The 22,107-nt window shown below is 40.0% G+C and overlaps 1 protein-coding gene across 1 annotated transcript; it reads left to right on the top strand.

Moving 5' to 3' along the window:
* pnp6 (purine nucleoside phosphorylase 6) lies at window positions 1–11,979 on the top strand. The gene is made up of 6 exons (XM_010892682.5): window positions 1–556; window positions 9,527–9,696; window positions 10,045–10,148; window positions 10,566–10,741; window positions 10,981–11,171; window positions 11,277–11,979. Exons 1-6 carry the CDS (start codon window positions 528–530, stop codon window positions 11,519–11,521), a joined length of 915 nt encoding a protein of 304 aa, XP_010890984.3. The 5' UTR covers window positions 1–527; the 3' UTR covers window positions 11,522–11,979.
* Window positions 11,980–22,107: the final 10,128 nt, after the last annotated feature.

Raw genomic sequence — 22,107 nt, 5'->3', positions numbered from 1 at the left:
GGGACTTTCCTCGCAATCCATTAATAACTCTGTATTTTTGACGGATTGGTTCTCTATTCTGAGTGGCGACATGAGTATTACAAATGGGATTTCTTGTTTCGGGGCATGGTTTTTAGCCCATATCTTGACATTATTTACGAATCCAAACATGTTATTAATGTTCACAACGTCCTCTTCATGTGCTTTACTATCGGCTAATCTTTTTGTGCTTAAGATTTAACGTAAGAAGTTACTCATTATTTGTCTGGTTATAGGAGTCTTTCAGTTCCTACAGTAGGCTACGTTATCCCTGGCCAGCCCACTGTCATTCCTCGGGTTCGTCCGTGCGGGTCATTGAGCGGCCCATTCCCTTAGAAAATTGGATTAGTACACAGATCCTTTTGAAAGGCACCGAACGTCCAAAGACTCCTCCTCCATCACACCACTCATGCCTCCCATCGCGTCGTTGGCGTGACCGAAGATTACTGTTTCTAAACGTTAGTTCACGAACCTACTATTTCTACTGTAGCTGTACTTCGTCAGCAGCAATGGCCGATTCATCCTCAGAACATTGCAGGTAAGATAACATATTGGTGTATATAGCATAAACGGTAATCCTCCCAAACATAATGTACAATTTAGTCGCGAATATGACAATCCAATCGTCTATCATGAGGGTTGTAAGCACACAGTAAACCATCAAATATCATAATCCGTCAGTCAAATAATAATGTGTCGGTGGTTTAAGCTATGAAATATTTCCACCTGCTTATATAGCAAGACGTCGTACTTTATTAAAATGATATAGTCAATTTGATATCAATACAAATTATTAATATAGCTTACATATCGTAAAGGTTTATTATCCATATAACGCTCATATTATTGAAATATATTTTTTATATTAACTAGCTTACATCCTCATACGTAAGTTAACATAGCGTAAGGAGATATGCTTCATTTTAATGCAAACCCTGCGAAATGCATTGAAGCATTAAAAACAGCCCTTTTTTTCAAATGAGCTGTTTTAGCCACCTCATTTGAAAGAAAAGAGAGTCGGTGTTGTGTCAAGTAAATACAAAATGGATGACCCAGTGCGTATTCACTTATCACTTGGTTAAGAGGGAGTAGGAGGTTTGCATTCTGAATACAAAGTGCTTATCCCGCAGAGGCTAGCAGCACCACGGAGAGCTCCGTGCTTGAAGCGGTGGGTTTCCACGGAATTAACCAATCCGTCTGCGTCCTTTCGCTCTCACCCATCTTACTAGTGAGCAATAAAAGTATTTTCTTATTAAACCATCTTCAACACAGCTTCAAATGATTAAGAATATAAACCACATAAAACATGCAATACCTGCTATGAAATATTTATTGTTAACCTTGTTTGGCCTCATATAGAACACTGAGGAAGACACATTGCTCTGTTTGCTTTAGTTCAGGTGATGTACTGTATTTAAACAAACAAGAGGAAAAAATTCCTCAGCAGTTCCCCATAGCATGGCCTGTTTCATACAATCGAGCAGACCTCTTCATGTTAAAAGTAGCCTAGTATGAATTGTTGTAGAGTATATGCATATTATATATATATATATATATATATTTTTTAATGAAACCAACAAACTCAAAATGCCTTCTGAGTGACTATTTTTGTTGGATTGAAGTTTAAGTGGTCTGGCCAAACAAAAACGATTTTAAAACCCACAACACAAACATAGAGAAATCAAAATACAGCAACTATACCATCCAGCACCAATAAATAACCAAATATGTACAGCAACAATTAAAAAAGATGCACAATTTTAGAAGCACTGACAACTACATAGGCACTCCTTCTGAAGACCTTTCCATGCTGTAGGAGCAGCAACCCTCTAAAGGTTTTGTACCCATCTCTGTGCAGACAGTGGGAACTGACAGTAAATAGATAACCTGTGATTGTGAACAGTAGCTCTTAAATCTTTTTTGTGGATAAAGTCACAAAGGTAGGTTGGTGTCAAACCAAATAAAAAATTACCAATGAGAGACCCTACTTGTTGACAATGACAACCCTACTCTATTGTACAGAACACAGTGATGAGTGGGCACACTATAATTTGTAATGAACCTTAAAGTATCGTTTTAAACAGTCTCCAGAGCATGTAAGGACTGACAAGAACCAAGCATGTAGATGATATTCCTGTAATCTAAAACAGGCATACAATTTGCAAGTACAAGTTTCTTTTTAGCTTCAAAATACTTATTTTGAAAATAACAACCCAACATTAACCTCTATTTTTTTTTAACCAAATGTAGAGATCTACTTAAAAGGAGAGTGTCTTAAAGTCGCAACAGAGAGTATCATCAATTAAAATCCCAATATATTTGTATACAGATACAGACTAAGTTATATTACCATGTAATGTAGTAAGTAATGGAAGATCTATAGATTTGTTCTTTGTGTTTGAAAACAACATGTATTTTGTTTGATCAGCATTTAGGACTGAGCTCATGAAATCTTTGTTGAACAATATTGAAAGCAAGCTGTAACTGAGAAAAGGCCCGAATTTGAGAGGGTGTTGAACAATAAATCACAGTATCATGGGCGAAAAAAAAGAGTTAGCTTGGGGCCTATGTTATTTATATAGAATGTAAAAAGAAGTGGTCCCAGAACCAATCCCCGAGGCACACCCATTAACACATTCACAGGGTTAGAGGTGAGACCTTGTACCTGCACACATTGTGACCTATTAAATAAATTGTTTTCAAACCATAATAAGACAGTTTCTATTGTTAAGTGTATATCCAAGAGTCAATGATTCATCATTTCATGTCAATAAAATAATGTATTACTTTAAGAACTGCTGAAATTGTGCTGTGTTCTTTTCTAAACCCAGATTGATAAACTGATAAGATCTTATTTATAAACTGTAAAAAAGATAATGTCAGGGCAATAAAATCAGCCACCAGCTTTAAAAAGAATGGATCTAAATGATCAGGACCAGAATAGAACAAGAAAATGAACCAGGCAAACCTAGTTCTGCCTGCTCGCAAATAGAAGGGATGAATGTTGTTGCTCTGGCTGGATTGGATCTGCGGTTTCTTATGTCACAGAATATGTCTTTAACCCCTGTAATATTTAAACAGCAGGTGTTGTTGCTTGTGATACGTGTGTAAAGATGTGGTGTCTGTTAACTTCTTTCATTGTCAAACCAATTAGTCAATACTCCACGGTTCTCGAAACTAGTCCCCTACATTAGCAAACCAACAACAGGTGTAACAGAATCACTACATTACATTAAACACGTTAAATTAGAAAGACATTACTTTAGATGGCTAGCTAATAGGTAAACAGTACATTTAATGAAAACAATGACTCCAATCACTCCATGGCTGGTTTGTTTCTTTAGAGAACAATGACAGTTGAATTGTTAACCACTACGTTATGTGAACTACGCTATGTGAACTAAGGTATGTAAATCGAAATCGAGGGCAGTATGTTCATTGTCGATGCAGTTCATCCTTCGCAATATAACGATAAGCAGTTTTACTTTAGGGTTACTTCAATTTAGCTACTAAAGCTTTAGTCTAATTTTATAAAGCCATATACATTGTCCATCAGCAGTGGTCACAAAGTGCTTATACAAAAGCGGGGCATGTCTGTTAATAATTCTCATAAAACCATCACAGAAAAATGTTTGAGCACTTTCTACACCAGGAATAAGGTTAATCTCCCAAACTGATGTAAATCATCCACAAAACCTTGTTCCATGAACTGCTTCAAATTTCACTTGATTATAATACAAGGCTTTGTTTTCTCTAATTTAGCCTGTCTTAACAGATGACACAGTGGTTATTGATGTAATTGGCAAAGACAGAAGCTAAGTAGTATTTATGTGGAGCATTGGTTAAATCTAATAGTGAAGATTTTCCAGGATATTTTAGATTGGGTCTAGTAGGTGGTTGTGGAGGCAAAAACTCGGGCCTGGGAGGAGTTCGGTGAGGCCATGGAGAAGGACTATCGCAGGGGTGTCAAACCGGTTCCACGGAGGGCCGAGTGTCTGCAGGTCTTTGGGTTTTCCTTTAAATTGGTTCCCAGGTCAGACCTGAACAACCAGGTGGGGGTAGAAATTAACCAATTAGTGAACTAATTAATCAATCAGGTACAAGGTGAGAGCGAAAACCTGCAGACACTCGGCCCTCCGTGGAACCGGTTTGACACCTGTGGACTATCGGCTGGCCTCGAAGAGATTCTGGCAAACCATCCGGCGCCTCAGGAGAGGGAAACAGTGCCCTACCAACACTGTTTACAGTAGAGGTGGGCAGCTGTTGACCTCAACTGAGGATGTCGTCGGGCGGTGGAAGGAGTACTTCGAGGATCTCCTCAATCCCGCTGTCACTTCTTCCATTGAGGAAGCAGAGGATGAGGGCTCAGAGGTGGACTCGTCCATCACTCGGGCTGAAGTCACTGAGGTGGTCAAGAAACTCCTCGGTGGCAAGGCACCGGGGGTGGATGAGATCCGCCCTGAGTACCTCAAGTCTCTGGATGTTGTGGGGCTGTCTTGGTTGACACGCCTGTCCAACATCGCGTGGCGGTCGGGGACAGTGCCTCTGGGATGGCAGACCGGGGTGGTGGTCCCTCTTTTTAAGAAGGGGGACCAGAGGGTGTGTTCCAACTATAGGGGGATCACACTTCTCAGCCTCCCCGGGAAAGTCTATGCCAGGGTTCTGGAGAGGAGAATACGGCCGATAGTAGAACCTCGGATTCAGGAGGAACAGTGTGGTTTTCGTCCGGGCCGTGGAACACTGGACCAGCTCTATACCCTCTACAGGGTGTTGGAGGGTTCATGGGAGTTTGCCCAACCAATCCACATGTGTTTTGTGGATTTGGAGAAGGCATTCGACTGTGTCCCTCGCGGCATCTTGTGGAGGGTGCTTGGGGAATATGGGGTCCTGGGTCCTTTGCTAAGGGCTGTCAGGTCCCTGTACAACCGAAGCAGGAGCTTGGTCCGCATTGCCGGCAGTAAGTCAGACTTGTTCCCAGTGCATGTTGGACTCCGGCAGGGCTGCCCTTTGTCACCGGTTCTGTTCGTAATTTTTATGGACAGAATTTTCTAGGCGCAGCCAGGGGCCGGAGGGTGTCAGGTTTGGGGACCACACAATTTCGTCTCTGCTCTTTGCAGTTGATGTTGTCGTGTTGGCCCCTTCTAACCAGGACCTTCAGCATGCGCTGGGACGGTTTGCAGCCGAGTGTGAAGCGGTGGGGATGAAAATCAGTACCTCCAAATCCGAGGCCATGGTCCTCGGTCGGAAAAGGGTGGCTTGCTCACTTCAGGTTGGTGGAGAGTGCCTGCCTCAAGTGGAGGAGTTTAAGTATCTAGGGGTCTTGTTCACGAGTGAGGGAAGGATGGAACGGGAGATTGACAGACGGATCGGTGCAGCTTCTGCAGTAATGCAGTCGATGTATCGGTCTGTCGTGGTGAAGAAAGAGCTGAGCCGCAAGGCGAAGCTCTCGATTTACCAGTCAATCTACGTTCCTACTCTCACCTATGGTCATGAGCTTTGGGTCATGACTGAAAGGACAAGATCCCGGATACAGGCGGCCGAAATGAGCTTTCTCCGCAGGGTGGCCGGGCGATCCCTTAGAGATAGGGTGAGAAGCTCGGTCACCCGGGAGGAGCTCAGAGTAGAGCCGCTGCTCCTCCACATAGAGAGGGGTCAGCTGAGGTGGCTTGGGCATCTTTTTCGGATGCCTCCGGAACGCCTTCCTGGGAAGGTGTTCCGGTCCCGTCCCACCGGGAGGAGACCCCGGGGAAGACCTAGGACACGCTGGAGGGACTATGTCTCCCGGCTGGCCTGGGAACGCCTCGGTGTCCCCCCGGAAGAGCTAGAGGAAGTGTCTGGGGAGAGGGAAGTCTGGGCATCCCTGCTTAGACTGCTGCCCCCGCGAACCGGCCCCGGATAAGCGGAAGAAGATGGTATGGTATGGGTCTAGTAGGACTAGCACAGTGTGCTTTAAAATCATCAGACACTGGCTGTAAACCCTTCCAATTAAAATCACCAATTAGGACAATTTCCATATAATTGATAGAATATATAAGACGAATTAAAGATGGGAGAGCATCAGTGGATGGTGAGGGAGGCCTGTAACAACCCACCACAGCAAGATAAAGAGATTTAGAAAACTCCAGGTCAATAGTCAATAATGCAAATTGTTTACTAACTGACTTGGAGAGTAACACATTTACATGATACCTACATTTTATATATATATATGTATATATATATATATATGTATATATATATATATATATATATATATATATATATATATATATATATATATATATATATATATATATATATTACTACAACCACACCTCTCAGGTCGATCTATCTTATATACATTATATCCATTTATGGTTATATCCTTATCACTCTGTTCTCATAATCGGAACCAACTAGTATTGACAATTCTATATTTGAAAATGAGTCTGTGAATGACTCTTGGTGGATTTGAACTGTTTGACTGTTGTGAATGTGATATGTTCAATTGTTGCTCTATTGTTCACAAACTGTATCCCAAAAACGATTAGTTTAGTTGAATGTTTAGATTTGATTATAAAGCAGTGTCTATCAATTATATACACTCAGTATATTATAAGTCATAAATGTGACTTATTCTCTAAGCTATAGCATTTAACAGCATGTCACTTTTAAAAAGCTGTGTAAGCCTTTTAAATGACAGCACTGCAAAAAAAATTAAATAACACTTTATTCAAGCAAAGAAATTCGGACAATGTGGTACAAAGATTTTGCTTGTAATAAGACACAAGATTCTGAAAACAAGTAAAATTCTGGCACAACTTCATACATAGAATGTGACAATAATTTTTTCTTTAAGTCTTTTTTTATATTAATCCAAGCATTTTTATTATTTTTTTCTTTATTTTTGAGGAAGATTTCTTTGCAGTGAGGACTTGCAATCATTCATTATATTCACCTGATTAGTTTGCTTCTTTTTAATGCAAACCCTGCTAAATGCATTAAAACATTAAAAGCAGTCCTTGTTTTTGCCAGCTCATTTGAAAGAAAGGGAGTCGGTGTTGTGTCTGCCAATAAATGCAAAATGGATGACCATGGGGCGTATTCACTGAGCACTTAGTTTAGAAGGAGTAGAAAGTGTTCATTCTGAATAGAAAGTGCTTATCCCGCAGAGTCTAGCAGAGGCTAGCAGAGGCTAGCAGCACCATGCAGAGGCTATCAGAGGCTAGCCGAGGCTAGCAGCACCACGGAGAGCTCCGTGCTTGAAATAGTGGGCTTCCATGGAATTAACCAATCAGGTTGCATCCTTTTGTTCTCTGCACCTAGGCTGTAACAGGCCACCCATCATACTAGAATGAGCAATAGAAGTATTTTCTTTTTACCAGCTTTAACACAGCTTCAAAACAGCTTCAGATTATTAAGGATATAAAATCCATATGACATGTCCTGCCTGCTATGAAAGTTTATGGAGATTTACTGTTAACTTTATCAAACACGAGAGTTGACGTTGTATGGCCCCATATGGAACCTTGAGGAGGATGCACTGTTTGCTTTTGTTCAGGTGATGTATTAGTTCAAAATTTCATAAATAAGATCAAGGAACTCCTTGGCAGTTCCACATTGTATGGCTTGATTCATACAATCAAGCAGACCATTAATGGGTTATACAAATTGCTTCCTTAAAAACAAGGAATGAAGGTTTAAAGGAACAAAAACATCTGCCAAATGACTAAAAGCCCCATAAAACCTAGTGGGCATTATTTCACTATTAATTTCTCCCATAAGGGATTTTCCGATCCATTTCAAATAAGGTCTTAGTACTTGTGTAGGCAGGCATGTAGACAGGAAGGCCTCAACCTGTAAATGCCCCTTCTGCTCCATAGTCCCCTTTTTTCCTTCCACATGTGTCACTCAATTCGACAGGCATGTGTCCTCCAGCCATGTGAGCCGACAACATTCGTTCTGGAGACAACCTTTTTTCAGTTTTGGTACTTGCCCCTGGAAAGGTCTATGCATGGTATTGCATGTGGGCTTACACCACCTTGGCATTTTGTTAAATATCTGTATGACAAGGTGAGGTTTATCAATGTCTTTGCCTATATTCAGCCCAGAACATTTATTTAGAGTGCATTGATGCAAATATTTTGACAAATGTCGCCTTGTCTTTATGAGTTATACACAGTTGTCAAAACACTGAGCACCATGGTATGACAAATCAAAACAGTGACCTTAACTGAAGTGAATCTAGATGCGAAAACATGTTTTGCCGCTAGGTTTTGTGGACATTTCGACACATCGACTATTCCTTTCTTTGGGATGAGGCAATTTTGCTTTTAACAAGACAGAAAACTCAGTAATTCAGATGCTACAGGCTCTGTGCACAAGCGGTCTTATACGATATTAATTGCGCTTAAACCTGCGTTACGTGGAAGTATATAAAAAAATCGCATTTGAATTCATTGAATGGCCATATTTTATTAAAAAGAGGACATTCTCCTGATTAAAATGATGCCCCACTTGTACCTTGAAACTTAAATGAGTCACGTACATTATATTTCTTTTTTTCCGTACAACAGCATCACTCATCTTGTTGTGAGTTTAGGTGTTTACTAATGCGAATGAGTATTAGTAAGTAAACTGGAAACTGCAATGCAGTCTTCTAGACAAAAGCGGAAGTTCCTCACTACGCTGGTGCACAGAGTCTATTAGATTTTTAGAACAAGACAATAATCCACAATTTCTCAAAACAAAAATATCAGGATTGTTGAGATTTGTTATTGTGTCTAAATTCTTTTTTTCAGATTCTTCTGTCATTTTATTCCCCCACCCCACTTGAAAAATCTTTGTTTAGTTCAGGCATTTTATCCTAATTTCAAATTTTTTAAACATATTTTTGAGGAATAATTTTTGGCAGTGAGGACTAAAAATCCTTTACCATGTTAACCTGACATGTTTTCCAAAAAAACATGATGTGACTTCAATGCCAATGCCACTCGATGTGCTGGCAGTGTTTGAATGTGTGGAAGTTAATTACTTTTTGTTTAATTCACAATTTAATTAAATTAGATTAGCTCTCTTGCTTTGTCTCTTCCTCACACACACACCTCACACACACAAACAGACTAGGCCAAAGAGGCTAAAGTGTTGCTATTACCCAATTAGCCAAAGTGCTCATTAATACTGTGATGACAACCTGTACTAACCTACTGTATTTGTTAATTGTCTCAGTTAGTCTACAAAAGCCAGTATGGATAGAAAGCAAGGACTGACTTACATAGTATTTGCCACATCATCATAAATATCATGTCTCATTAGCCTAAGCTACTTGCCCTGCATCATAAAATGATGCCTTGTGATTCTGCCTCTACCAGAATTAAGAATTACTAACCCTTATGTAATTAACAGGTTTAGCATCATTAACAAACAATTGCTATCTTTGCTTAAGTTCAGATGTTACATCACACAAGTTCAGATGTTACATCATTACTAAATAGCATTCACTTACTATAGTATGTATTTTTTCCATCAGCTACAAATATGAGGATTACGAGAAGACAGCTGATTGGTTACGCAAAGAAACTGTGCAAAGGCCTAAAGTAGCCATCATCTGTGGGACTGGGCTGGGTGGTCTTGCTGACATGCTGGAGAACAGGGTAGTATTTCCCTACAAGGAAATCCCCAATTTCCCGCAAAGCACAGGTAAGACACCATTCCTGTCCTACAGTACCACCTCAAATGAAACAGCATGATGTTGTCTTCAGTTTCTAACTGCATTATTAGATCAGCCAATATACATTGCACACTTTCATGCTTATTAATCACTTGACCAAAGCTCAGCAGAACAATCAGTATTGAAGAGTGCATTCAACCATTCAATGTTGGATAATACTTTTTCACATGTATTTAAGAACAGCAATCCTTCACTGTGACCCAGAACCAGACTGTGGCACAATGGTTACTGCCTGTCCTTGGGACCTGACTGAAATATTTACATTCAGCAATTCTATAAATTGTCTTTCTCCTGTCTTTCTTGTAATGCCACTGCAGTACAAGGACATGCCGGTCAGCTGGTCTTCGGGGAGCTGCAGGGTAAGCAGTGTGTCTGCATGCAGGGCCGATTCCACTTCTACGAGGGTTACAACCTTGCCACAGTGAGCACTCCACCCACCAGAGCCATATTCTCATTTCATTGGTTTAATATTTAATGAATGTTGTGGAAGTGTTTTCCAGTGTTGTATATCCCATGGTGAACCTGACACTTGTTATGGAGAGATATTTATTTTCAAATGGAACTAACTACTATATTCTTTCAAATGAGGAACGAGTTCCTCAATTATACATTACTAGTGTGTGTTCCATAATGTTAGAATAGCATAGTGTTTTAGTTAACTTTTGACTTCTGTTAAAGATGTATAGCAGATAGCTTGGTTAACCTTTGAGAGTGTGTTCAATTTTCCTCATTGACCTTGGGACACTCATAACATGTAACTTTCCTGCACCCTGACCCAGAGTGGGCTTTATGACTGTAAATGTTTTATCTGTAAATAAAAGTTCCTGTTTCTCCATAGGTGACATACCCAGTACGAGTGTTCTCCCGGCTGGGCGTGGAGACCTTAATTGTGACTAATGCTGCCGGGGGACTAAATGACAACTTTAAAGTGGGCGATATCATGCTAATCAAGGATCACATCAACATTCCAGGCTTTGCTGGGCTGAATCCTCTGTGTGGTCACAACGATGAGAGGTACATTTCTGTTCAGAATATCTTGGCCTTTAGAAGATATATTGCATGTTTCCATTGTCTGAGGTAAAAGACTCCTGAGGTATCCTCCTCCATTTCCCTATACCGAGAGGCCTGATTACTGGCATTTTATTTGTTTACAGGGTATGTGATGTACACTCCTGGACTCCAAGGATTCTACGGAATCTTCTACCTGACATTGCTGACATGCTGTGATATAACACAGGACTTTATGTCTTCAGGTTGGGAGCTCGTTTTCCCTGCATGTCAAATGCGTACGACAAAGATCTTTCAAGACTGGCCCAAGAGATTGCTGAAGAGCAGGAGTGTTCCTCCTTAATCCAGCAAGGCGTGTACTGCATGGTGGGAGGCCCCAACTTTGAGACCATCGCAGAGTGCAGGGCTCTCAAGCTACTAGGCGCAGATGCTGTGGGTTAGTAAGGTTTCATGTGTTTTACCAATATGCACAGTTATGGTACAGAACTCTAGTGATCTAGAATGCTAGTGATCTCTCTTCCCCCTTTGTGTGTCTCGGTAGGGATGAGTACTGTCCCTGAGGTGATTGTGGCCCATCACTGTGGCCTGCGCGTCTTTGGCCTGTCTCTTATCACCAACAAGGTGGTTTCAGACTATGACTGCCATGAGACGGCCAGCCATGTCGAGGTACTGGAGACCACAGAAATGCGCACTGATGTCCTAAAGCGTTTGGTCGGTAAACTGCTGGTTAAGATCTATAATTTCCAGTCTGCCCCTGCAAACAGCTCAGAAACAAAGTCAGTCTGAGGTGTTCTGTAGAGAGGATGCATGTCAATATATTCTAGAGAAATATCTGTCGTTATAAATAGAGGGATCATTACAATGATAATGCTAGATTTGACAACTTATAGACTGGGATTGGTATTCATCACATAATTATGTGCAGTTCTGCTGTATAGACTTCAGAACAGGCAAAAAAGAAGCTTGAAATATCCATAACAATGCATCAATGATCTCACATAATACTTTACTTAGTACTTCACTGTTACATAGCCATTACCCATTTGCCTTTAAATAAAAACCAACATATACATATACTGCATCTACTGTAATTCTGCTCTTACTAACTATCTGACTGGTACAAAATATAATCATTGCAGTGACCTGTCAATGGTCTGCCTATCACATGGACCAAAAATCTTTATGCTGCTAATTTCAGTTTTAACATTTATGTTTAAAAATACTAATAAATGACACTTGTCAAATTGTGTACTGTGTTATTGTGAGAGCCACATATAGTGTGTTTTTGTGAAAAAGCAATGTTTGTTGTGGGAGATTATGGTTGTCAAAAAGACCACCCCTCATCTCACCCCAAGTCAGTATTTAGAGAGACCTGGGTCACAGCAACATATCCATAAACAACATCATATACTGTAAACACATATGCTCCAAAATCTGATGAATGAAAAGGAATTTTCCCATCCTCTTTGCACTACATAATTCAATGGTTCTTCCAGCACACTGTAGAAGTGGAACTCAGATGAAATATTAACACATTGAGCCTTGCAGCCTGACACCACAAATAGAGAAATATCTCAAAAGGTGTTCTATCTTTGGCAGACAACGGCAAATATTCAACAAAATGAAGACCAAGGCAGTTCCGAAAAAAACGATTTTCTCAAATGGTTTAAGAACAACGTTATGTGTCACACAGAGTCCATGGTTGGCTTATTCCCTCACTGACGCAATCTCCATAACATTAGCTCATTGTTGTGCTTAATGTAGAATGGGCAAATGCACTGCCTATAATGATTGGCGTAGGTCAAATGCAGTGTTGTCACAAGTGAGCGAGAAGAAATGTGACTTACCATTTGAGGACCATACAGATGAATGTTGTCAATTACTACACATGATTGTTGTCCAGGCTTGAATAAGATGTGATATTGAGATAACATTATGTAGGTTTATTTAATGTTCTGGATGAAGTACTGTCTACTTACGTCAAGGTTACCAGTAAAACATTTATGAGATGATGACACAATGTTCTCCTTTTGTCTCTCAGCATCACTAGAAGTATCTCCAGACTCCATTGCCAAGGCAACCATCCTTGTAATCAGTGCTGAAATATGAATGGATCAGAGGAAGCCCTGTGTAGGGAGCAGGACAGGGGGAAATGGCTACGGGGCTGAATAGTGGGTTTAACAGTCACTCCAGGATTGTTTCAGGATGACATTACAGTGCTCCAATGAGTAAACTAACAAGTCTATGTATGTGTTTGTGTCAAGGTAATTACAGTTAACCAAGAATTGGAAACTAAAGGAAAATTTGAATAACTATTTAGTACACAATAAAATAATGAAACATAGGTGTGAACAATTACAGCAGTGAATACAAAACCTGCAATGGTTGGTTTGAAAAAAATGAAGACCTGTATGGGATTATTTAGAGCAAATGTGTTGTAATGCCAAAAGGCAAAGAAAATGGACTTGACATGTCATCTGAACAGCACCAAGAAAACAATTATAGAAACAAGTTCTGAAAAAGGACACGGTGAGACAGCGGCAAGCTCCCACAATGAGAATCAATAGCTGCACCACAGGATAACCAACAAATGACTTTCAAAGAGTTAAGAAGCACTGGTCCATTTGTAAATCCATCAAGCCCACAAGACTATGAGTAGCCAGCCTTCAGAAAATGTTATCTAACGTTACATTCCAAATTTCTCTCATTCGAGATAAATCTGATAATCTTGTCTGGTTTATCCTAAACAAACAGGAAAAGACATGCATATATTCACACTGATAATAAGTGCTACACGTTTACAGTAACAACGGGCTGAGAATGTTATTAATCAGTGCCTCTCCATCGTTGTATCCCAGGTTCTTATCTCGGTTTTGGTGAACGAATTTTGCCTAAAAACAACAGTTTAAATTGGGTCAGCACAGGGAGTTACTGTTTGTATCAGCCTAGGTTGCCTTGCCATGTTGAACTCCAGTGACTCCTTATGGTCGGTCGGGTTAAATGGTCATTAGCTGGAGGAGTGCTGTATGGCCACCACGTTGGTTCAGAACAACTTGCTAGTTGAGTGAGCAGTGTGGGTGCAGAAAAGTTTGGCATGAGTTGTTGCGATTAGGCAAGGCCATAATCACAAATTGGAAACAACAAACATGGGGGTAGAAAATGGGATACAATTGGGAAATGTATATTATATACCAGCAGTTAACAAGTTTTCATTGTGGCCCATACATATTTGAGACATTTTCTACTGAGACATCATCAAGACTGGACTCGCAGCTTTCTCTAAAAGTCAGATGTTCTTGTTTTTTGTACTGAATCTATATTTTGATATTTACTTTACAACCCTGTTTCCAAAAAGTTTGGATGCTGTGTGAAATGGAAATAAAAACAGAATGCAAAGATACGCAAAGATGGTCATGTATTTTCCAGAAACAGTAACATTTCTCTGTTTCAACATTTGATATGTTGTCTATGTACTAGAAGTTAAGGTGAGTAGTCATGATTATTCATCTAGTTTGCTCATTAGCAAGACTGATCAGAAAATCTTGCCATTACATGTTATTGTTAAGTAGGATATAGTTTTACGGACCTTGTCACAATACTGGTCCTCTCTCATAGTAGACACAAGTGGGGTGTACTGTAACAGGCAGGCTTAAGCCTCACAATTCAATCAATGGCACCAAACTGTCCAAACAGGCAATAAATCAGCTACAAGAAGATACATCCTGGTCATATGCTACCAATGAAAGACATTATAAAAATGTACGTACAACTGGGGAATATATAAAGTAAATAAGTAATAAGGAGATTGAACAGGATTGACCTACCCCAGTGCAACAGAGGAAAGTACACTCGTGGAGAGATTACACATTTGCCACAGTTAGCATAGTATATTATTCTGTTCTTCAATGGTTTACAACACTAGAGAACGTTATTTAGTAACAGAAGATCACTGGCTTATTTCATTTTTAAATGCTGTGGAGGGAGCAATGTGCAGCATGCATAGAAATATAAAACAGAGGATTGTTGTTGTTGTCATTGTTAACAAAGAGCAGCAGCCTATCATTTCATGTCTGAAAACAGTTTGAAATGATTCAGTGCCACGGGACTATAATTTAGACCTCATACTGGACAATCTGTCTCCACTATTTCTCCTCATACTGCACAATCTGTCTCCACTATTTCTCCTCATACTGTACAATCTGTCTCCACTGTTTCTCCTCATACTGTACAATCTGTCTCCACTATTTCTCCTCATACTGTAAAATCTGTCTCCACTATTTCTCCTCATACTGTACAATCTGTCTCCACTATTTCTCCTCATACTGTACTATCTGTCTCCACTATTTCTCCTCATACTGTACAATCTGTCTCCACTATTTCTCCTCATACTGTACAATCTGTCTCAGTATATTCATTGGTTGCAATTAATTAAGACAGTGTGGTAGTTATCATTGATCTCAGAATGTCAATGTCCTTAGTCAAAATAATCACAAACATGCAGATACGGTTGTAGAAAATACAAAGTTTCTGACATGCAAATATGCTATTTGTTATGCGAAGTTATATATTGTTTTATGATTTCTCCAGTAAGACCCTAGTATTCAGCCCCAAATGTTATATCACTGATGTGATGTCCTTGATGGTTTTGTGTGTGGTGAACCTTGGGCCAGCCTAATAAGACAGACATTTTTATTTTTAATTCTGGTCATTTTCTTGTTGCTAAAATACTGGTTTATTATTATTTTTTGACACCAAAGCTGGTGAAAAGTGGAAGTGATGCAAGGTTGAGGTCAAATTTGTTTAATAATGGATGTTTGGTGGATACTCAGTTTGGTCAATTTCCATTTATAGAGAAACCACATCCACCAAATGTCCATAATAACACAAACTTGACCTTGCTAGATTGGGGAGAGTTGGTTGAATACAAAATGTTATTGCTACAATTCATGTCACTTGCACAAGGAGAATAAATTTGACATGCTACCCCTTTAAATCTAACCATATCTATGACCAAATCCATGATCAAATCACCTTCTGAGTTACTCCCCCCAGTGGTTAGAGATGTCCCAAAAACAACTACAGACATAGAAAACGAATTACTCCTAGTCTCCCACCACAGGCTAATTTCGGTTTTTAATACTAAAACTCAAGCTTAAACAAAAGAAAAAGAATAAACCAAGTCTATAAATAAACATAAATTAAACATAATTTCACTTGACAATAAATGTCAAGAAAATACATAAAAAAGATATATTCAATTACCGTATCATAACGAACTTGGTTTATGTGTGTTTGTGTGTATATGTCCCTTTGTGTGTGTGTAATGCATGTGTTTTGAGTGAGATAGTTTTTCTGTTTACTCATCAACACTAAGAAGTTCCTAGGTTTGGCCACCAAGTAAGCGCAGATTAAAAAGCACATTGGTCTGAAGTTCTGTGTTAAAACAATGTCCTGAAAATGGAATTCATATTTGCCACAATTAGTCTGTATATCACAGTATTGCATAGACTTGTTCAGACTGTAAATAATAAAGCAAAGACAAACGGTTAAATTAAGAGCAGCACATTGTTGGGGGCAATTCCAATTGCCTGTTGACAATGTCTCAGGGAGTAAGCCAGATAACTTTTATTAATTAAATATTTAAAATACAGCATACACCACCAGTCAAAATTTTGGAGTTACTTAGAAATGTCTTGAATTCCATGAAAACATAAATGAAATGGGTATGAATAGGAAATATAGCCAAATCAATAAAAAATATATTAATTGACATAATTATTTTTAATTGAAATAATAATGGTGTCCTTTCATCTTTGCTTTCGTCAAAGAATCCTCCAATTGTAGCAATTACAGCCTTGCAGACTTTTGGTATTTTAGTTGTCAATTTGTTGAGATCTGAAGAGATTTCACCCCATGCTTCCTGAAGCATCTCCCACAAGTTGAGTGGGCTTGATGGGCACTTCTTACGTATCGCACAGTCAAGCTACTCCCATAACAGCTCAATAGGGTTGAGATACATGTACTTCCCACTCCATTATAGAAGGAATACCAACTGACTGCTTCTTCCCTAAATAGTTCTTGCATAGTTTGGAGCTGTGCTTTGGGTCATTCTCCTGGAAGAAATTGGCTACAAACAAGCGCTGTCCGCAGGGTATGGCAGGGCATTGCAAAATGGAGTGATAGCTTTCCTTCTTCAAGATGCTTTTTATCCTGGATAAATCTCCCACTTTAGCACCACCAAATCACCCCCAGACCATCACATTGCCTCCTCCATGCTTAACAGATGGCGTCAAGCACTCCTACAGCATTTTTTCATTTGTGATCCGAACACCTCAAACTAAGATTTGTCTGTCCATAACACTTTTTTCTAATCTTCCTCTGTCCAGTGTCTGTGTTCTTTTGCCCATCTTAATCTTTTCTTTTTATTGGTCCGAGATATGGATTTTTCTTTGCAACTCTGCCAAGAAGGCCAACATCCCAGTGTTGCCTCTTCATTGGTTTATGCTGAGACTGGTGTTTTGTGGGTATTTGTTAGAAATCGTCCAATTTGTATAGTGGTTGTAATAATTATTGAATACCTGTTTGACAAGGGAGAGAGAAATTCTATTATTTATTGCAGCATTAGAAAGTCTTGTTCATGAGGTTATGGACCTGGTCTTCCTTACACAACCTCAATCTCATGTCACTCAATCTCTTCTCACTATAATGTTGGTTACAAGCTGATATATACATTGAAAGGTGTGTCTACCTAGCAAAGATCAGGTTTCCAAGACAGTAACCCCCATGCCAAATGGTCAATGTAAAACACTCCTGTGGTTATCAGAGCACAACCTACAGAGAGATAATCTAAACAGAGAGGTTTCTATTGTTCTCATTATCTAGGCACATCCACTTCCAATGAAACATACATTCACATTGTAATTGTTAATGCTCAGATTCCACATATTTAATTAAGCTGCCAGTTGAGGACATGTGAGGTGTCTGTTTCTCAAACTAGTATTGTATTTGTCCTCTTGCTCAGTTGTGCACCAGGGCCTCCCAAACCTCTTATCTGGTTAGAGGCAGTTTGAGCTGTTCTGTGAAGGGAGTAGCACACAGTGTTGAACGGGATCTTCCGCTTCTTGGTCATTTCTTACATTAAATAGACTTCATTTCTCAGAACAAGAATAGACAGATGAGTTTCAGAATAATTTTCTCTGGCCATTTTCAGCCTGTAATCAAACCCACAATTGCTGATGCTCCAGATACTGAACTAGTCTAAAGATGCCCAGTTTTATTACTTCTTTAAAGGGATAGTTCATCCAAATCTCATATTTTTCTGAAGGTTTACTAACCAAAAGATCTTCCAGAAGGCCCATAGAGTCCAAACAATCCATTATTCAGGTATGTCCCAGTCTGTAATTAGCATTTTTAGCATTGTCCAAATTCATGAATGGAAACATTTCTTACCGCTATCGCAAAGCTGAATTGCAAGCGGAAAACTACTCCAAAACACTTCAAATTACATTCAGCAATCTGACGCTGTAGCATGCAGCTGACAGAATTGGCTGAATTCAAACTGGTTAACTATTTCCTATAGCCACCATAAACAGCTTCTGTTATTTGGCACTGATGTCATCAAGGTGAGGGTGAACTTTAACCTCAACAAGCCATTATTGAAATATTCTTTCCATTTTTTTGCTTGAAAAATTATTCCTTTTCCTTTCCTCTCAAACAAATAAAGTTTGACTGTCTGTGGTGAATATCAAAGAGAAAATAGGTGACTTGCTTTCTAGCTAGGGAATACTAACTTTTTCTTAATTTGCATACACTCTCCTCCGGAACAAACACATGGATTGATACAATTGTGGACAAAACTGACCGGTAAACACAGGAAGTTTATTTGAAATGAGAATTGTACCGCAAATATTTAAATGTGATTTTGAGGAATTCAACATCATCATGTTTTTTGAGGTAAACAACACCACCTGTCATAGTTTGGTGTGTTTTAGAGTAGTTTTCCGCTTGCAATGCAGCTTTGTGATAGAGGTATGTATGGGTTCCATTCATGGGTTCCATTCATTTGTACAATGCTATACCATACCATACCATCTTCTTCCGCTTATCCGGGGCCGGGTCGCGGGGGCAGCAGTCTAAGCAGGGATGCCCAGACTTCCCTCTCCCCAGACACTTCCTCCAGCTCTTCCGGGGGGACACCGAGGCGTTCCCAGGCCAGCCGGGAGACATAGTCCCTCCAGCGTGTCCTAGGTCTTCCCCGGGGTCTCCTCCCGGTGGGACGGGACCGGAACACCTTCCCAGGAAGGCGTTCCGGAGGCATCCGAAAAAGATGCCCAAGCCACCTCAGCTGACCCCTCTCGATGTGGAGGAGCAGCGGCTCGACTCTGAGCTCCTCCCGGGTGACCGAGCTTCTCACCCTATCTCTAAGGGATCGCCCGGCCACCCTGCGGAGAAAGCTCATTTCGGCCGCCTGTATCCGGGATCTTGTCCTTTCGGTCATGACCCAAAGCTCATGACCATAGGTGAGAGTAGGAACGTATATTGACTGGTAAATCGAGAGCTTCGCCTTGCGGCTCAGCTCTTTCTTCACCACGACAGACCGATACATCGACTGCATTACTGCAGAAGCTGCACCGATCCATCTGTCAATCTCCCGTTCCATCCTTCCCTCACTCGTGAACAAGACCCCTAGATACTTAAACTCCTCCACTTGAGGCAGGCACTCTCCACCAACCTGAAGTGGGCAAGCCACCCTTTTCCGACTGAGGACCATGGCCTCGGATTTGGAGGTACTGATTTTCATCCCCACCGCTTCACACTCGGCTGCAAACCGTCCCAGCGTATGTACAATGCTAATAATGCTAATTACTGATGGAGACAGAGCTGAATAATGGATTATTTTTAAAAATGACTCTATGTGCCTGAAGGACCTACTGCGGTTAAGGGGACAGTCAACGAAATATGATTTTCGGAGGAACTATCCCTTTAATGAGCACAACAATTTTCAGCTGTGCTAATTGCAACAGGGTTTTCTAATGATCAATTAGCCTTTTAAAATGATTAACTTGGATTAGCAAACACAACATGCCATTGGAACACAAAGAGTGATGGTTGCTGATAATAGCCCTCTCTACGCCTATGTAGATATTTTATTAAAAACCTGATACAATAGTCATTTACATAATTAAAAGTTTCGACACAGTATTTCTGATCAATTTGTTATTATTTTAATGGATAAATAATTTTCTTTTCTTTCGGAAACAAGGACATTTCTAAGTGACAAACTTTTGAACAGTAGTGCATTTATCTTTCTTTTCTGTCAAGTGTCATTTGTAGTGTTTCCTTTAGTTTTTTCCCTCTTCTCTAGTCTAATTTGTCTTTTCAAACACCAACAGCTAAAAAAAAACATTGAAATCCTGATTTCATTTTAGCTCACAATGTTTCCATTTCTTTGTGTTTATGTTTTGTAAGACCCCATATTTCCTGGTTTTAGGAGAACAGTCTTTCCCAAGTCTATGACAGATTTCATTGAAGAGCAAACCCATTGGAGCCACTAACATTAAAATCACTCAAATAATCATGATAATGTTTTGATGAACGTTTGGTCTGTGCTGTGTTTCTAGAAATAAACGCATATGCAAGGGGAAAAAATTATATCCATTTTTAGATCAAGAGGCACACTCCTTGTCTCTCCTACCCAGATATCACTTCACAATATACCCCGCCCTCACTGTTTCATTTTGGTTTAATCAGCGCAGTGCAATCCCACTGTGGAGGAGAAGCCATTCTTTATTTCCCTACTTTCTTGTTTCAAATCTTCTAATCTACCAGAATGAGAAAGCCCCTAAAAAGTTTACTAATTAAAAATAAAGTATTTTACACACAACCATGCACAGCGGAAAAACACAGTTGTTTTTATTTGCCCATGAAAATCACACATTGTAGATGAAATAATAAGAAAATGAATAATAAGAAAATAAATACAAAGCAAAATGTGGGAAACCTCCAACTGAAAACAACATTTTAGATGCACAATTGCTATTCCCTTGTTTGTGCATCAATCAATCTATCATTTAGAAGACCTTCCTTGAACAGAGAAAACAAGAGTGATAACTGAAAGGGGGAAGCAGTACTATGTGTGTCTTAAGGTCAAGGCTTTAATCCTCTCTGCATGCCGACAGCTCTCATCTCAGTATGATGATCTATCTGTCCCCGTCTTGCCAATAGACGTGAAGTGAGACTATTGATTGCATGGAGAAAAGACATCTCTGCTGAATAAAGACTTTCACTGTTCCTAAAGCTGCCTGTCAGCACAGGATCTGATTGAGGATGAGCCTGTGCCAAGATTCAGTTGACTGTTCGATGGTATTGGCTGACCATCCTCTGCAGATCACGCTAGCTTACTGCTAATTCCAGATTATGTTAGCTAACGGCCAATTCCAGATTATTTTAGCTAACTGCTAATTCCAGATTGTGTTATCTGAAATTCCATCAAATGTTATGGGCCATTGAACCTTGGTGCCATTTTAATTATGTCTGTTGTACTGAACGTGTTTTCATCATTTTTGTCAGGCAAACCAATGTTACATAAATAGGTCACATTCTTCTGATGTTTCCAGGGGGTTGTTTGTTTTTGTCGTGAGTGTCATAAACAGTGATGGAGTCAGTATAGTCCTACTACTGTATATATTAATGAGGGTGTATGTTAACAACCGTGCCAGGGTCCTTGACAGGAAGACATTCAGTACGTCGTGAGGGGAATGGGTGGCGTGCTCCAAAGTCACGTCAGCGCAGTCCAGACACCCATGAACCTTTAACCTCGTCTATGCTGCAGCTAGTACAGTAGCTTCTCCCTCAATCAAAAACATTATTACGTCCAGGTCAGACAGTTATTTCTGACCTTCCTACATATGGCATCGATCATTTATACATTATTGACCTATCAAACTATATCTGCATGTCCAAATAAAGCATAAACTAAGGTTGAATAAATCCCAAAGATAAAAGCTAAACCAGCTCTATCACTACCCTTGACATGTCCTGTAAAAACTAGTATGTTGTCCTATTTAATGATTGTTATGGGCTATGTTGGTTGGATGCTCTGGTCCTCAGAGATGAAGACTAATCAGTGATTCCTTGGGGGCTGTACGAAATGTGATTAGAGTGTGGATTTCTAATTAATCTGGCCTTGGTTGAATCATTTCACTGAAGCCATCGTAATTGGCGTTAAAGCTTAGTGAGTTGTGCATGCAGCAGCTCAATGCAGTGGCTGTGCAGCAGCAGGAGCGCAGTAATTACTGCTTTGCGTCCTCAGTCCCAGTGCGCAGGCATGACTCCTCCCTGGGCTCCTGTTCTCCTGACTGAGCTGCTCTCAG

Source organism: Esox lucius, chromosome 19, assembly GCF_011004845.1.
Source record: "Esox lucius isolate fEsoLuc1 chromosome 19, fEsoLuc1.pri, whole genome shotgun sequence".
Lineage (NCBI taxonomy): Eukaryota > Metazoa > Chordata > Actinopteri > Esociformes > Esocidae > Esox > Esox lucius.
Note: the sequence above shows the minus strand (reverse complement) of the source record. Positions and strands in the feature narration are given on the sequence as shown.

Coding starts and splice junctions, on each gene's coding strand:
- pnp6 (XM_010892682.5), top strand. CDS start 528: ATGGCCGATTCATCCTCAGAACATTGCAG. Junction 10,149..10,565: donor AGGGTTACAACCTTGCCACA/GTGAGCACTCCA, acceptor GTTTCTCCATAG/GTGACATACCCAGTACGAGT. Junction 10,742..10,980: donor TGTGGTCACAACGATGAGAG/GTACATTTCTGT, acceptor TTATGTCTTCAG/GTTGGGAGCTCGTTTTCCCT.